The 18,569-nt window shown below is 40.7% G+C and overlaps 1 protein-coding gene across 4 annotated transcripts in view; it reads right to left on the bottom strand.

Moving 5' to 3' along the window:
* CDK8 (cyclin dependent kinase 8) overlaps positions 1-18,569 on the bottom strand; it is a 198,210-nt gene that overhangs the window by 27,813 nt on the left and 151,828 nt on the right. For 3 of the 4 annotated variants that reach the window (XM_077809605.1, XM_077809614.1, XM_077809624.1), the window contains 4 exons: positions 16,732-16,789; positions 13,720-13,851; positions 3,781-3,924; positions 903-972 (listed from right to left, as the gene is read on the bottom strand). In XM_077809605.1, coding sequence (XP_077665731.1) covers positions 903-972; positions 3,781-3,924; positions 13,720-13,851; positions 16,732-16,789 — 404 coding nt within the window. Of the gene's footprint in view, positions 1-902; positions 973-3,780; positions 3,925-13,719; positions 13,852-16,731; positions 16,790-16,922; positions 16,942-18,569 lie in introns of those variants that run through there. The other variant, XM_077809633.1, reaches the window with a different exon arrangement.

Below are 18,569 nucleotides of genomic sequence, written 5' to 3'. Positions count from 1 at the left end.
TAGGAACAGTTCAGTTCTCTACTGCAGACAAAGCCAAACTACTCTTTCAAGGTGACTAAACCCAGTTCTAAGAGACCCCCCCTTGCCTTCACCCCCTATTTAGCTTTGACCCAAGTACTGAGAGCTTGTCTTCACTACTAGCTAAATCAGCACTGCTGCGATCGATCCAGCGGGCATCGATTTAGTGAGTCTAGTGAAGACGCGATAAATTGATGGCAGAGCGCTCTCCCATCAACTTCACTACTCCGCCTCTCCGAGAGGCGGAAGCTATGTAGACGGGAGAACATGTGTGATGCAGATACCATTGTAAGTCCATCTAAGCTACTTCGACTTCAGTTACATCATTTATGCAACTTAACAAGCGTAACTTAGATCCTTGTTAGTGTAGACCAAGCCTGAGACTGCCAGTTGTGCTGACAGTTTGTGTGGAAGTAGAGTCAGGCCACCAACTCTTTTGACATATTTATCACAAAGGAACAATTTTCCATCACCATAGATTTGATACAAATCTGAAGTTGTAACATCTATGAAAGGCTGTGATTAGCAACCTCAAGAGTCATCCAGTTCCGCTCACATATATCATCAATTTCACATTTGCCACTTTACTTCTCATTTCACTAAACAGTGCTTTCTGGATAACCAGTATCTGGCTTCTAACATTTTCTACACTTGAACAGCCACAGTATACTGAGTTTTAAGCATCCTAGTATTTAATTAATTTCATTTAAATATAATTACGTATTTCCTCCATCATCTAAGCCATAATAATTTCATATTCATCCTTTACCATATGGTTATAAGATGGTGCCTACTACAGCAAAGTATTTTTAAATAAGGTAATTATAATTAAGATGAAATAGACAACTAATCTCTCTAAAAAGCTCAGCAAAACTTTAACTTACGTGTTTCTTCTGAAATCTTTCATTAATGTTGAATGTTCAGGCATCTTTTTTATGTCCTCCCAATCTTTATCTGCAAGATCAACATGCATTAGTACTTTCTTATATGCCTTCTTTTGTATATAGAGGAAAAGACATAATTCAAAATCTCTTTTTAATCTTATTTTTCTCTTCCCACATACCTAACCTGGCTTTGTCCTAGTCTCTACATTCCTTGAATGCCCTCAATATCTCTTCACAATGGACAATAATGGAACAGGTTCTGACAATGTGCCAATTAACTCCTTAATTTAAGAACCTTAAATACCACCCCCAACTGCAATAATAGTTGCTAAACTATGTACAAGATTTCACATGAAACTAACATGCCAGCAGCAATTGATCATGTTCCAATTAGCATCCTCCCAGATCAGGTTTCATTCATTTATTTAAAGACGATACTGACGTTAAGGTAATTGAGAAAGTAGCAATACAAGATTTTGATTAAGGTTCTTTTATTTTTTAAGGAGTTTGTATCAGGGTGACAAATTTGATCTAACAGGAAATCACAAAGACACACTGACAAGCCAGCTTGAGTCAGTCCCAACCCACAGGAACTACCTTCATTGCTCACTAAGATGGATAATGAGGCCCAAAGATGCAGTATATTCCACTCCTCCTAAAAAGTTGCCTTGGAGAAGTGATTCACACCAAGTCAAACCCACCAAGATCAATCACAACCACCATATCAGAGAACCCAAAAGGAAATCAGTAGCTGTATCATTTCCTCCTCTCAGCCTTTCCTGTTCTAACTGCCCCAAGTTCCTGATGGCTTAGTGCAGTGGTTCTGCGTCATCTGTTTTGCCATTGGGGTGCTTGGGATGGCATTACCCATAATCTGCAGCAGCCACTACAGCTGCAACCTCCCTTCAACAAATATAAAAGTTTTAGCCAATTCTATCCCAGACACATGGTGTAATTAAAGGTTATATGTTAGCAATTATTAAGGTATATCAAGCACAGACTATGTATAAGGAATCTATTTCTCAATTTATTAATATATAAGGCAAAAAAACCCACCAAATAACTTAAAACTATTTTAATGTGACCCTGAAGTTTGTGATGTATTTTTCACTTTGTAAATAATTTTTAAGCATATAGTCAATCCCAAAGCTCCAAGTTGGTAGCTTCTTTTTCTTCTAAGTTTTTTCCTGTTCTCTGGGATGGCATTTACCATTTTCCTGCAGACAAAGAATCATGTTTCTGGCCTAGAGACTGTATGACAGTCTCCTGTAGCTATGTATTTGAAAAATCTACCCATCTGTATAATTTAGGTTTGTACTCCTGGAACTTTACGAGCTGCTGAACTTTACAACTGTTTATGATTGCATGGCATTAATGACAGAGAATCGACATCAACCTGAAAAACTGAGGACTTTGTTGGTCCATCTGGATAGAAGATGAGGTCAATAAAAATCTAGAAACAACTACGGAGGGAATTTATCTAATTGTTTCCTGCTTTGTATTTTGTTTGTATTTCCTTTTCCTCCCTCTCATATTTGTCTGGCTTTTGCACCAGATTAATGGTTTCATAATGGCAAATGATACAAGAAAAGGTTTTAAAGTAATAAAATGATAAACAAATATATTCTTGGGTAAGAAATGGGGACCTTCAAACCAAGATCAACTTTTACACAATCCAATCCAAACTTATTACAAAACATTAATACAGTACTATATATTTACATGGAACTTCACAAACAAAGAATCTCTGCACCAAAAGAGTTTAGAGTCTAAATAAAGCAAGATAAAGACGAAAAAAATAGTTTAATAGTGAGAGAAGAATGGATTGCTTAAAGATATCAGCTTTAAGGAGATTTTTTTTGAAGGAGGAAAGAGAAGGCACACTAGATAGATGGGGAAAGAAAGATTGTTCCACAAGTTGGGAGTAGCATGATGGAAGGCATGAAGCCAAGAGTGGGAAATGGAAATGAAGTGTTCAGAAAAAAAAAGAAGAGTAACTAGGGGGTGAATATGACAGTGGGGACAGAGTTTGAACTTCTTGTAATAAGAGACAGGAAGCCAATGAGGAGAGTCTAACAAGGTGGTGGAAGAACAAGACTATTAGTAGAAGCCTGTTGAATGGACTCTGGATGAGGAGGGAACACACACAATGAGGAGAGAGGGATCAAATATTAAAATAAGGCCTCTATCATTTTGACAACACACCAGTAGCCACATAAACACCAAAAGACATCCCATTAACCCAACAGATGTTCAGGGGCATCTAAACAAGGTATTACCAGGGGTTGAGGGGAAGGCATAGCAAGAGGCTCGCTGTTTGGAATTTGCTTTGGGTCTGGGCTTAGGCCTGACCCTCAGTTTTCTGGTTAAACTAAAGCAGTTTTTCCAAATCAAGACACACTAGTATATTTTCTGCCACAACAGAAAACTGAAAATGAAAAATCATTAATTTTTACAATAATTAAACATTTGCTAAAGATTTACCAGTGGGGTGCAATACTTTTTGCCTATATCTGTCAGTCCTCTGCAAAGTTTAAAGTATCTAAGACACAACACGGAGGAGACACGCAGAAATACTGCTCATGTTTTTATTTCCCTGTAAGAAAATTCAATCCTTTTAAATATGGTAAAATATTGAATATACACACAGATGTTACAAAGTCAATCCTATCAGTAGTAGTAGTAATACAAAATTTCACTTGGTAGCAGCATTATGTTTAGACTCACTCTTGAATTTGCATTTCATGAAACAAAGATCATATTTGAACAGCTTTATTGCTTTGATCAGCTGCAACCTTCATATGCAAAGATGGCAACAATTTCAAACACACGTATCTTGGTTTGAACAGCAGTAATTAAAAAAAAACACAATATGTACCTGCAGGAAATCCCATTACATTGAATATTCTGTCCAGCTGGTCATGGTGATAAGGATTACTAGTTTTGATGTCCTCTTGTCGACAGTGGAATATTGGCTCTGATGTTAGCAGCTCTGCAAATATACACCCTATCGCCCAAATATCTTTTTTAAAAAGGAGAAAAGAAATAGAATCAAATGGATTTTTCCAAAAGAAAACACAGATCTTTGTCAGGTAGAAGTATAATTCTTAAATATCTTATAAATTCTAAGAAATAAGGCTCCTGAATGTCAAGTATTCAAGTGGAACTAGAGATTTCTATTATAAGATTGAAACACTTCAAAGTTTACCTTTAGGCTGCAATCATTTGTGTACAGCACAGTAAGTAATTCATTTTCAAGAATGCACAGTAATTTTTTATGATGAGAGCTGAGAAAGCACACAATAGCTTAAAAGTTTGCAACTACTACTCACTGGGACTAGAAGTTAGTTGACTAATAACTAAATTGGGAGCCTACTGGGGAACGGTCTATAAATCTTAACTAAATAAACAAATCAAATCTTGATTTTATCACTTTTCACCTTCGCCACTTCACTTTTATGTTGTATCCCTTTCCCCTGCCCTTTGCCTTTTTTACATTTCAAAACATCAGAGGCCCATAGGTGCTCCTGGATACTAATAAATTCCCAAAAAGGTATGTGTTCAAAAGAAATTTTCATAAGGAAAAATGTTGACTTTTCCCTACAAAAGCTCGGAGATAACTCACTTTCAAAACTTCATCTCCCAAACTCACAAACTGAAAAACATGACATAAATAAGGAACAATCCCCCTTTTAACCACTATTAGAATGTCATGTCACATTGCCCCTTTCAAGAGCATTAAAATTAACAGTATATACATACATGTACTGTTTATACACATATTTAAGATACTTTCCAAAATCAATACGTGTTTAGGAAAAACTTTTAAACCTACTGATGTGCCTTAGTTTGTAAATTCTATAGACACATTGCATTTTCTAGATCACATTTCTATAGTGTGCATTTATAAGATATCTAACTAATACACCATTGTGCTCAGCAGCATCTTGAATGAGGTAATGAACAAGGTAATGAACAGGTAATAAAAGGTGATGAACAAGGAGGGAACCAAATGATGTACACAGCGTAATTCCACCATTCAATGTTCACACAAAATGGAGTTTTTATCTATATTGGAAAAAAGTTATGCGCTAAAGCCCGTGAGTTTCTCTGCAGCTCCATGCGCTGTGAGCAGAAAATAAAGAGCTGATATGATACATTGCTACAGAAGGAGGTAACAACAGGATGACAAGCAAAGGTTTAGAGAAAAAGAGAAGAGGTCAATAGGTTAAAAAATGTATTTAATGGTGAGAATATTCTTGGTGAAAAAGGTGGCAGTAATGGTGGAAATTTTTTTTAAGTGTTCAACTTAAAAAGGCTGTAAAATAATTAACATTTTCTATTGGAATTACACAATGGTGAGGTATAAGTTAATGCTTTATAGGAGCAATAATTTATGCACAAGTGTCTTAAGGTAAATCTACACTGCAATAAAACACCTGTGACTGGCCTGGCTCACAGGGCTTGGGCTGCAGTGCTATAAAATTGCAGTGTCAATGTTTGGGCTCAGACTGGACCCCGCAAGTGGGGAGGGTGAGAGGCTGGTCCAGCAATGGGTGTTTTATTGACATATAGGACATTATCTATGTGTTTCACAGAATGATTAAAATGCACTAGTGAAAGAAGAAAAGGTCACTCACCATGTGCAGTAACTATAGTTCTTTGAAATGTGTGTCCCTATGGGTGCTCCACTCTAGGTGCACTTTTGCCCCATGTGCCTCAGATTGGAGATTTTAGGTAGCAGTGTCCATTCAGCCCAGGCACAAGGCTATGTAGAGTTGCATAGGCAAACCTCCCTCAGTTCCTTCTCTACCGCAAAGCGGGTTGTGAAGAACTCTGAAGCAGAGAGGAGGAGGGCAGGTAGTGGAGCACCCATAGGGGGATACATCTCGAAGAACCACAGTTATTACACAGGGTGAGTCTCCTTCTCTTCTTCTTTGAGTAGTGCCCCTTTGTGTGCTTCACTCTAGGTGACTATTGAGCAGTACCATCTATGGAGGGCTGGGGCTTCGCAGTCAAGTTAAAGATTGAAAGTAGAACAGTAGAACCAAATATGGCATGAGAAACCTAGGCATGTGTGACTGCACAGGGTTCAGCAAATGAATGAATGAATGAATGTTCAAGTCACACCTCTACATATTTCTGTGACTGGGAACATTCTTAAGAAAGCCTGTAGAGAGGGATCTCATGGAGTGACTTAATACTTTAGAGGTAGGCTGAAGATCATGAGACTGATAGAAGGAGGTAATGCAGCCAAATAGCCATCTAGAGAGTCTTTACTTCGAAATTGGAGATTCCTTCATTCTGTCTGCAATGGAGAGAAATAATCTGGGAGATTTCCTAAAGGGCTTAGTCTTGTCTAAGTAAAAAGCTAATGCCCTCCTGACATCAAGTGTATGTAATGTTGCATCTCGTTTATCCCAATGTGGCTTAGGGAAGAAAACTGGAAGGTGGATAGGTTGATTTATGTGGAAGTCAAAAGATACCTTTGTCAGGAATTTGGGATACGGTCGCAGTGTGATATTATTCTTAAAGAAGGTTGTGGCGGTGGGGTATGTCATTTTAGCTCCTATTTCACCCACTCTTAGAGCAAAATAATGGCTACTAAAGGCAGTTTTCATAGACAAGGCAGAAGGGAGCAGGTGGCTAAAGGTTCAAAGGGAGGCCTTGTAAGATATCTGAGTACCAAGTTGAGATACCATGCCAGTGTAGGGCATCTGATTAGTGGGAAGATGTTGTCCAGTCCCTTGAGAAACTTCCTCATTGTAGAATAAACGAAGACAGAAAAACCCTCTACTATATGATGGAAGGCCACAATAGCTGCCAAACGCATATTTATGGAGTTTAAAGATAATCCTCTCATTTTTAGTTCTAAGATGTAATCTAATACAAATGATAGAGAGGATGTAGGTGAAAGATGTTTTTATGTCACACCAGTGTTTGAATCTCATCCACTTTTGAGTATATGCGTCACAAGTAGATTGTTTCCTGCTATGTTACAGCACTCTCTTTACATCCTCAGAACGGGTTGTTTCTAATCCTGCAAACCATCTAGCACAGAGGTGGGCAAACTTTTTGGCCCGAAGGCCACATCTGGCTGGGGACATTGTATGCAGGGCCATGAATGTAGGGCTGGGGCAGGAGGGGGTGCGGAGTGCGGGAGGGGGCTCAGGGCAGAGGGTTGCGGAGCAGGAGGGGTGAAGCAAGGGAGAGGGTTGAGGGCTCAGGGAAGGGGGTTGGGGTGCAGGAGCAGTGTGGCAGGGGGCTCAAGGCAGGGGGCTGGGACATGGGGTTCTGGAGGAGTTCGGGGTGCGGGCTCTGGCTCGGCACCACTTACCTTGAGTGGCTCTGGGGTGGCAGTGGCGCGCAGCAGGGCTAAGGCAGGCTCCGTGCCTGCCCTGGCCCCATGCTGCTCCCATAAGTGGCCAATATGTCCGGCAGTGGCTCCTGGGGGTGGGGTCAGACAGGTGGCTCCGTCATGCACTGTCCTCACCTGTGGGTACCACCCCCGAAGCTCCCATTGGCAGCGGTTCCCCATTCCTGGCCAATGGGAGCTGCAGGAGGCGGTGCCCGGAGGCAAGGGCCACGCACAAAGCCCACTGCTACCCTTTCCCCCAGGGGCTGCAGAGACATGGTGCCGGCCACTTCTGGGAGTGGCGTAGGGCCAGGACAGGCAGGAAGCCTGCCTTAGCCCCACTGCACCATGGGGCTGGCAATCTCGCAGGCCGGATTGAAAGCCCTGACGGGCCAGATCCAGGACACAGGCTGTAGTTTGCCTTCCCCTGACCTAGCAGCCATGCCTTGAGCAAAAGAACCCCAAGGTTGGGGTGATGGATTTGACCAGTGTCCTGAGAGAGAAGATGGGGGACTGTCTGGAGAGTGATAAATTGACAAGCAGTGAGCTGATACAGGTAAGGAAACCAAGTTTGTCTTGACCATGTCTGAACAAAGAGAATAACTTTGGCTTTCCTTATCTTGAACAGCACCTTGGATATCAAGGAAGTCGGGGAAAATGCATACAGAAGGCTTGGACTGTAACAAAGGAGAAAGGCATCTCCCAGGGAGCGGTGATCCAGACTTCCTCAAGAGCTTCTTGTTCTTGGCTGGGGAGAACAGGTCTATCTGTGGGACACCCCAACACTAAAATATGCAGTTGAGTATAGTGGGATCTATCTCCCATTCATGATCTTACGAGAAGTGTCTGCTGAGAGCATCCACTGTACTGTTTTGTACGCCCAGAAGGTAAGCTGCTGAAATGTTGATTTAGTTTCATATGTGCCAATTCGGTGCAAAAGGAAGACAATCTTGCTCCCCCTTGACAGTTTATGTAAAATATGCATGACATATTGTCCATCATGATCTTTAGGCATTTGCCCTGGTCAGCAGGAGGAAATGGATACAGGCATTTCTGATGGCTTTGAGTTCCAGCAAGTTGATGTGAAGGGTGAACTGGAGAGGAGACCACCAGCCTTGAATAGTGTGAGCATCTGGGTGAGCTCCTCGTCCCAGTAGGGGTGCATCCGTTGTTATTACTGATGTTGGAGATGGCTGAGCAAAGGGGATCCATGAACAAACATTATGTGGGTTCTTCCACTAGTTGATTTTTTTTTCTCCTGCCAAAGGCATGGAGAATTGTTTGCTTGATGAATCAACAGTTCTGAGCCAGCCCTTGGAGGTAGTGCATGTGAAGTCTTGCATGTTTTATTACCAAGATGCCAGCTGCCATATGTCCCAATAACTGGAGATAATTTCTGGCTGATATTTGAGGGCTGACTTGGACTGTAGTGCCTAAATTGGTTACGGTTAGCAACCTGTGTGAAGGGAGGAATGCATTGGCTGTTACTGAATCGAGGCAAGCTCCTATGAACTCCAGAGTTTGCACCAGAGTTAAGGTGGACTTTTGGATGTTTAATTGCAGTCCCAGTCTGAGAAACAGGTCTATGACCCTCTGAGTGGCCGTAGAAGCACTGTTAAAAGACCGCTCTTTGAACAGGCAATCGTCAAGGTAGGGGGAAAATCACAGTTCCTCGTCTGTGAAGATGAGCCATTACCACAGAAAAAACTTTCGAGAACACTCTAGGCGCAGACCAGAGACCAAACGGGAACACCATGTATTGAAAGTGCTCTTGACCCAGAGTGAAGTGTAGTAAACTTCTGTGCTAGGGGATCGCTATATGGAAGTAAGCGTCTTCAAGGTTGAAAGCCAAGAACCAATCCCCTTGGTTCAGTGATGGAATTACTTCTGCAAGTGTTACCATTTTGAACCTCTGAATCTTTTCAATCTGTTGAGTAATCTTAGATCTATAATAGGTCTCAACCACCTCTCTTTTTTTGGTACCAGGAAGTACCTAGAATAAAATGCCTTCCCTCTGGGTTGCATGGGAACTGGTTCTATAGCACCCAGATTTAGGGGAGTGTCAATTTCCTGTTGCAAAAGGTGCTTGTGAGAGGGGTACCTGAAGAGGCACAGGGAAAGGGGTCATATACAGGGAGGGAGGTAAAGTGGGTGGAGTATCCTGTTGAAACGATCTCTAACACCCACTTGCCCATGCTGATTATGATGGTCTATACAACTATGGTCACCATTTTTATGAGACTGTGATAAATTTTATAAAAAGTATGCCTTGTGAAGTATTATTTGAAATGTCTAATCTGCTGAACATTACTGTCCTGATAAAATAAATGTATCAACAATGTGTGTGAAGTTATAAGATTCTACTATGTATCATTGCTGTAACATTCTCCAAGTTTAAGAAAAGAAGACCCAAACCAATTTCTCAGGAACAAAGGACAGACTAACATCCAGCCAGGTGTTAAAGGGCTATCACCTGCTTACGCAATCATTCTCCAGTAGTGGGAAAGGTGTAAACAAGAAATTTACATTTCATCACAAGGATGGTTCAAACCTCATGTCCACAACAGACTGAGTGTCATCATGACTCAGCAAGGATGTTTCTAGCACAAAAAATTGTATTATAAAGAGGGGAGGAAAACACTTGACTTCACTCCTCCTCCTATGTCTCTGCTCATGACATCAATGAATACCTGAAGGACACTGAACTAAGGGGGAGGAGTCCCTGGCTGAAAGGAGACCCAGGATATCAAATTTACTGCAGCATATGGTGAGGAAAACCTTTGCTTTGAATTTTGCTAGTTTGTTAAGTTAGCCATTAAATTGTGTTTAATCTTTTATTTCTTTTTGTAACTGATCCTGACTTTTATGCACCATCACTTGTAAAATCTTTCTGTGTTAATAAACACATCTTATTGTTTTAGCATAACCAGTGCGTTTGGATTAAAATATGTGGGAAACTCCATATGGGATAACAAGATTGGAGCATATCATTTTCCTTTGATGAAAAGATGGACTTTCTAAGAGCTTGCATTGTTCAGCAGTGTACTGGACAGTACAAGATGCACATTTCGGCAGGAAAGTCTTGGACTAGAGAGACTGCAGTTTAATTGATGAGTGGCTAGTTAGCAGCACTCAATACTGTGCAGCTGGGAGTGATTTTACATGCTAGAGGCTATGTATGAACAGGCCAGGAGTGGATGTTCTTACAGCAAAGCAGTGCAAGAGGCACCCCAGGCTGGAGCACTGAGGGGACACAGCTGTACCCTGGGGAATGTCACAGTGATATGTTCCCAGTTCTGATGGAAATGAGAAAGCCGGTCACCAAAGCAAAGGAGACATCCAGACTGTTGCAGCAGATAAGAGTGGGGGTGGTAATTCAGCACCTCGATCAGCCCTTCGAAATTGGTGTTTTGAAGTTGTGGGTTGTGAGGCTGATGCTTGAGAAGTAGCTGGTTCCTCCCCTGGAACTGTTCTCTCTTATGCTGGGGTACGTAATGTTTCTGAGAGGCAGGAAGCTGAGTGGGATGAGATCTCTGTGCCATCTGGGCCTTACTGAACTTTCTTTTTTATGCAGGGGTGTAAATTCCCAGAGAGCGCAAGGTGGCTCTTGAGTCTTTTAAGGCATGCAGAGATTTGATCATTTTTTTCTGCAAACAACTATGATGCATCAAAATAAAGGTCCTCAATCAAATTTTTGACTTCCCTCAGAAAAGCCGAGTGCTGAAGCCAGGAGGCTCTCCTCATGTCTAATACCCTGAAGATTGAATAAGCAGCTGTATCAGCGGCATCCAGAGAGGCCTGCAGAGATGTTCTTGCAAACAGTTGGCTCTCTGCAATGATCGCCTGGAATTGCTCCCTCTGGTCTGTTGAAAGATGCTCAATAAAGGCATTCAGTTTTGAATAGTTAGCATGGCTGTATTTCACCATGATGGCTTGATAATTGGCTATCCTAAATTTTAAGCTAGCCAATGAATATGATTTACGGCCAAATAAATCAAGATGCTATATGTCTCTATTGTATTGAGTCAATTTAGTGTGGTGCTGTCTGCCATGTTGATTCAGATCATTGACCACACGGGACTTGGAAATAATTTCACAGTCCTTAGAGGAAATATAATATTTGTGTCTTCCCTCTTACAGGTAGGTGGTATTGTGGCTAGGGGTATGCCAAATTATTTTTGCAGGGTGTAGCAAGGCCTCATTAATGATGCAGACAGATGATTAAGAGTGCAGAATGTCAAGGGTTCCAAAGAGGATGGAGCGTGGCTGTTCTCAGTGGTGGCAGATAACAGAACAAGAAGCAGTGGTCTCAAGTTGCAGTGGGGGAGGTCTAGGCTGGATACTAGGAAACACTATTTCACTAGGAGGGTAGTGAGGCATTGGAATGGGTTACTTAGGGAGGTGGTGGAATCTCCATCCTTAGAGGCTTTTACAGCCCAGCTTGACAAAGCCCTGTCTGGGATGGTTTAGTTGGTGTTAGCCCTGCTTTGAGCAGGGGATTGGACTAGATGACCTCCTGAGGTCTCTTCCAATCCTAATCTTCTATGATTCTATGAACTCCTTAACTTTCTCCAGTGGAATATGCAAGGAGCTGCTATCCTTTTAATGAGATCCTGGAACCATTTAAAATTGTTGGCCAAGAACAGTAAAGGAGGCATGACAGCTTCATCTGGGGATGAGTAAGAGAAGCGGTTGACCTGTTTGGAGACCACGGTATGGGGGAATCCCCTGGCTCAGGTCAGAAGCTGGTCAGAGCGAACTCTCTATCTTGAGAAGACGTACTTTACATTCCTAGTTCTCTCTGGCCCTTGATTTTAACTGCAGACAGAAATTACACTTTTGGGGAACGTGTGACAGCCCCAGGCACTGAACACACTGGACGTGTCTGTGACTGACCAGGATAGACACTCAGCATGAAAGGCAGAGTTTAAACCCGGGAGAACCAGGCAGACCCTCCCAGGGTTTAAGTTCCCCTAAGGGGGAGAAACAAAAAGAGGTGAAGGGACAATAGTCCTTATCCTAATAGTATAAGTAATATCTTTTTTTTTTTAAGAGATTTTGTTTTTAAATCTATAAATATAAATTTCTACAGCTAATACACACAAAGGAAACTAAGAACTAACTCTAACTAGTAAGAACAGGAGAAAAATACAGTTGAGGTAAGCTCAACTCAGATACTGCTGAGACTCCACCTCAGGTCGAAGCAGCTGAGAAAGACTTGAGGGCGGTTTGCCCACGCAGCTCTATATAGCCTCGGTGCAGGGCAGGAGGCTGCAGGGGATGCAATCATGAGCCGAATGGACCTTGCTACCTAAAATCTCCAATCTGAGATACGTGGGGCATAAACTCACCTAGAGTTGAACACCTCTCGGGACTTTACTTGAAGAAGTCCTTCTTAAGAGGGTTGCAACCTTTTGGTAACTCCCTCTAGCAAGCCAAGTAGTCAAAGACAGCATGGAATAGAGAATTCCAGTCCCACACACCCCCCCTCCTTCTTTTCTTCTGTGCCTTTATCAGTCTTTTAAAAAGCTATTAAAAGCACTAAAGAGAACTTCATACTGCTATCAAGCCTGCTCTGTGATAGTTTGTACCACTGCCACACACAGTCTCCTCTCTTTTATGTTTGGCATTTTTCACAGACTGACAGCAAGTGCTGAGTGTGGCAGAGTAGATTCAGCAGTGCAGTGCTGTAGCTGTTCAAAGCAGATCAGTACCGGCAGGGGCAATACTAGGAGGAAAGTGACTTCCCCCAACTTTGGTGCTTCTTCTAGATAGACTTGAATGGAGGAAGAACCTATCTTCCTATTTCTAATAACTTATCTTTAACTGCATTGAGTTAAAAATTCTGGGTGGCAACCCTCCCATTGAACAGCAGGTTTAAACTAGTCATTTTTCACAAGAAAATGCAAAGGTTTCTTTGGGGAAAAAGAAAATAAAAAATAGTAAATGAAAGGTGTGTCACAGCCACATCGATCTTGACAGCGGCAGCATAGTTTCAGTGCAGCTAATACCTTCTCCAATCTATACATTTCATAAACTGAAATTTTCCTTTATGTGCTTGTTAAACTCTAAGTAGTAAAAACCCAAAGTAATAATACTAAAGTACTCTGGTTCCCTGCTGTCATTTTCTGGATTTTGACAATTTTAACTGGTGTGTCAATATTTCATTCTACTGCAAGCAATAATATGCTTTTTGAAATTTCTAGATGATAAGAAACTACATAAAATTAGACATCAAGGGCATCTGAGTTTATTATGTTTACTAGTCAGGAAACAGTTTTAAGAATAGTATTTAAACTAAATAAAATGTCAGTGATTAATGTTTCCTCAAGTAATTGAATGGTGTACTTTTCCACCCGTGTTAACTTCTCCCATACTTGTATTCACATGCCAATGTTTCAGCAATTCAGATATATTTTGCTTAACTAAAACATTAATAAATTGGTACTTAATTTTACTTACCAATAGCTTTGGTATAATGCCTTGCTCCAAGAAGTAATTCTGGAGCTCGATACCAGAATGTTACAACTACTGGATCCAAGTCTGCTAAAGGCTTCAGAGGTGAATTAAATAATCTGGCAAAGCCCATATCAGCTGCAAAATTAAAAAAAAAAAAAAAAAAGCTTTAAAAAGTTAAGAAAACTTCACGTTGATCAAATGAAATGACTGAGCTCATTTGTTAGGTCTACCAAAATTGTGCTAAAAAGCAAACATGTTGTTGTAAATACGAATCCTGATAGTCTAACTTTACCATTTCCTTATAGTTTATGTTGAAATTATTCAGCATCATCACCTATGAAGTATATCATTATAAATCATTACTAAAGCAAGCCATTTAGAATCAAGAATTTATTACTGTTCTGAAAAAAGCATGCCAACTTGTGTAGCTCTCAGAACATTGGGTAAGTCCTTATTGGCCAGCCAGGGTCTGTTTTCAGCCTGGTGGAATATGCCATTATCACAGGGCTGTTTGTTCAGGAAACATTAAGGTGGGGGGGGGGGGAATGGGTGAAATAGTAATTCTGTAAAGGTTAGAATGATTTATAATACATACATGTATGATACAAGAACTACCTATGAAAAGCTGGTTGCAATTGAAGCAGGGTTTCCTTCATGCCCCAGACAAGAGGTGATTCCAATCATGAGGGTATCTTCTTCCCTGAAAGCCTTCTCTCAATTTAAACTGGTCACAGAGTATTGCCAGTACCAAGATGAAACCATTTAAGCTATGCTTTTAAAATGTCTTCCATTTTGGGAAAATTTCCCTTTACTAGTAAAACCTTAAGAAAAATATTCTGTCTAAACTGCTTGTTGGGATTTGTAATCTACAGTTTCTCACAGCGCTATCTGAACTGACCAGAATTTAGATGGTACAGGACAAGATGGACAGAGGATAGAGAATGGGGGTATTCCCACTAAATCAGGTTTTCGAAGTCCCAAACACCGAAGAATTTGATATGGTGGTGTGGGAGCCTATATATACTGAGTAGGACTGGGGAGGAGCGTGAGGCCTATAGCAGTTTTGAGAGAGAACGGGTTAAACCCATGCCACATGTAATAAGGAAAACAGCTACTGAGGAAAACTTGCAGAGTAAATATTCATATCTAATTTTGCTCCACAATCTAAAGTAACTATTTGCCTCCCTACTTTAAATTATTTTATGGCATTTAAAAAGAGACATTTTATAATTTTCTATATTAAAAAAATCAAGATAACCCATGATATGAAGAATTCATAGATATCTATGAAAAAAATGTGGAAAAATACCCAGTAAAAAGTGGACTCAAAATACCATAAGAAGTCTATAAAGCTTATTTTATGTTAAATATACCAGTTATGTGTTTTTTAAAAAAGTATTAATACTGGAAGAGTGGAAGCCCCTGGTATGGGGATACTTATGCATTCTTTTCCTACTGTTGCAAAAGCATGTTAAAAAAATTGCAAAATTTTCAAACTGATAACACACTTAGAAATGAAGGCTTTTCTACTGTTGGGACTGGATGGCTCAGAGGACTGGTGGTCAGATGCAGAATCTTTCACCTGTCCCTCAGCAACGTCTGACCAAATTTAGTAGAAATCTAAAGTTACCACCAAATGACTTTGCACGTAACTACCACTTGCGAAATAAGTTGGTGGTCTGTGAGCAAATACTAATGGATAATTGTCTACATCACAAAAATCACCAACACAATTGACACTGAAATGTGCCTGGAGACTGACCTACACGCTCACTCTTGGAAGTGCATGCTCAATGAAGATTAAGGTAATGGGAAGAAATGTTCACTTCTGCTGTCCATGCTGTACCTGTTTTGCAGATAGAAGACCTTGGTCTCTATCATCAATCTTACACCTCAAAAGGGTGCTAAAATTTTAAATCGTGGGATTTTCTGACGTGCTCAGCATTGATCTAATTCTACTCCTACTGAAGTCAATTCCCATTGCTCTCAATGGGAGCAGAGTTAGACCAGTGCTGAGCACCTCAGGAAAATTCCACCCTTGATTAGCAATTTAGTGATCAACAGTTGGTTAAAACCACCAAAGAATACAGAGTGACACTGCGGAAGAATCGTCTCATAAAAGAAAAAGTCAGAAGTGAAAAACAATCTGTTTAAAAAAAAATTCTGCCAAACCGGACTGCCTGACTATATTAGTATAACAATACAGGGTGTGCATTAGAAGGCTATTGGTGCATCAATGATGAACTAGTGCATGCCACGGTGTGGCTCATTACTGTTAGACTATGGTTAGATTATTTTTAGTTACTTTTTAAAATAGACTTTATAGAACGATTTGGAGATTCTGCAAATTATCCTTTCACTGAGAAAAGTGGTTCACACCAGAAGATAAAATAGTGGGAAAGTTTCAGTTTCTTCCCCCCACCCTACTTCCCCCTCACCATTTTGAATATATTTAGTGTTAGTTCTTACCAAATGTCTCTCTCTTAATCAACGTTTTCTGGACTTTTTAAGACTCCTTTTGCTTCCTGTCTCCCCCAGAAATCTGGCTACCCTTTCAAGGGCAGTTCATAAATCAACAGTCACTCTCACTTTTATTATAAAATTTAATATTCGGAATAGTGAACAGTTCCCTATTTAGATTTTATAATACGGAGCAAGTTAGTGTCTTGGCACTTTGGTGGTAAAAGGAGGTCATTTAAAATCTTACTTATTTTCCTTCACTCTTCCAAGCTGACCATTATCTTTGTCCCATATTAATCCCCCTCCCAGCACGCACCCATATAATATAATAGCATAGGGATTTTTTCCCCCTTTTCATTGATGAGGCTGTAGCTGTGCACCATTGGGAATTGGTGCAGAGGTGTGATATCAAAAAGCCAGTCACTCAAAATAGCTTTTGATAAAGTTTCCAGTCACATACTAATATTTTAAGTAACTATCTTAAGTGATGCAACTGCACCTTCAGAACATTCTAACTTAAATGCTACACTGGGACTTATCAAAGATATAACATACCAATTTTTACTCTTCCTCGCTCAGGACCTTCACCCATAACTAAAATATTAGCAGGTTTCTGTGGAAAAAAAATAAATATACAATACATATACCAAGATAAACCTAAATAACATTTGTCTCTGAAACAATAAATTAGCTTTGTTTCACCAGTTTTAAACCAAATGCAGCATGATAAAGTCATAGATATTTACTTTATGATAAGGCTGTGGAAGTATCCAAAAGACAGGCTTTCCTTTGCTACCTCTGCCTCTCAGGTTTTCCCTCACAATCTCCTTTTTCCAGGGATATTTAAATTATGTTCCCCAGACTAACTGCCATTGTGGTGTCTTTCTTCCACCTGCAATAGCAAGCAAGCATGAGCCTTCAAGACTTCCAGAAACATCACTCTATGAACATCACTCACCAGGGTGCACATCTGGTACTTCACTGCCTCTTCCCCATCCCACTTAAAAAACAACAACAAAGAACCTGGGTGTAAGATGTCATCTCTGCAACATATGTTTTGCCCAGGGTCATTAGGCACATCTTCAGACAGACATTTTACATTAACAAGAAAAATCTCAAGATACAGGTTGAATGTCACTATATAAATATATATATTCCACAGAAAATCTACATGATCCGTCTAAATTTACTATCCCAGATTGATATAGTACACTAATTCATCCACCTTAAAACTGAAAATAGAAGTATATCCTTAAAACTATTGCCTAAATGCTTCTCCCACTGCTATAATGGCCGCCAAATATTAAGAAGAAAGACTCTTCTCTTCCTTTTCTCTATACTAAGGAAATGAGTTAAAACATTATACTATGAAGTAGCGTAGTTGAGCATAAACTCAGGTACACTGAGTTTACCCACTTCTAATTTGGGAAATAAGGAGTTAAGTTTAGGTTCGTTTACTCTCTCTCTTTTTTTTTTTTTTTAAACAAACACCACTGATAACAGACCTACACTCCACTCTCCTTCTGGTGGCATGTAGAGTACATACCCTGCACACAGCCCTTGCATGGGTATAAGCAGCAGTGTAGGTGATGAGGCACTGCTTAGGTGAGTAAAGATACACCTGAACAAAGTGGGTATGTGATGGGATGTTAGATGGGGTGGGATCTGAGTTACTACAGAGAATTCTTTCCTGGGTATCTGGCTGGTGAATCTTGCCCACATGCTCAGGGTTTAGCTGATGGCCATATTTGGGGTTGGGAAGGAATTTTCCTCCAGGGCAGATTGGAAGAGGCCCTGGGGGGTTTTCGCCTTCCTCTGTAAATGTGGCACGGGTCACTTGCTGGGGGATTCTCTGCACTCTGAAGTCTTTCAACCATGATTTGGAGGACTTCAATAGCTCAGACATAGGTGAGAGGTTTATTACAGGAGTGGGTGGGTGAGATTCTGTGGCCTGCATTCTGCAGGAGGTCAGACTAGATGATCATAATGGTCCCTTCTGACCTTAATATCTACGAGTCTTTGGGTATGAACCCTACATGCCCAAGCAATGCTATCCCATCTAGACTGCAATTTTTAACAGGGAAAGACTCCAGAAACAGAGAAAGACTCCAGCAGCTCCACACAGCCAGGTCCCTTCCACAACCTTTCACTGAAGTGTGTATCTACACACCACAGTGCAAAGGCAGCCTGCTATTCACTATGGTGTGTAGTTATACATACCCGATATGCTGCCACCAGTGGTGTGAAGCTGGATTACTAATGGGGAAATTCTGCACAACTGCGCACATACAGAATTCATGTCCCCCTCCCAATTTTTTTCTTCTCCACAGAGCTGGAACTGCGGTTACACCTTTTGCCGACCGGGGCTGCTGACACACCAGAAAAGAAGGCAG

The sequence above is a fragment of the Eretmochelys imbricata genome, chromosome 1 (genome assembly GCF_965152235.1).
Source record: "Eretmochelys imbricata isolate rEreImb1 chromosome 1, rEreImb1.hap1, whole genome shotgun sequence".
Classification (NCBI taxonomy): Eukaryota; Metazoa; Chordata; order Testudines; family Cheloniidae; genus Eretmochelys; species Eretmochelys imbricata.
The sequence above is the reverse complement of the archived record's forward strand: the minus strand, read 5'-3'. Positions and strand labels throughout refer to the sequence as shown.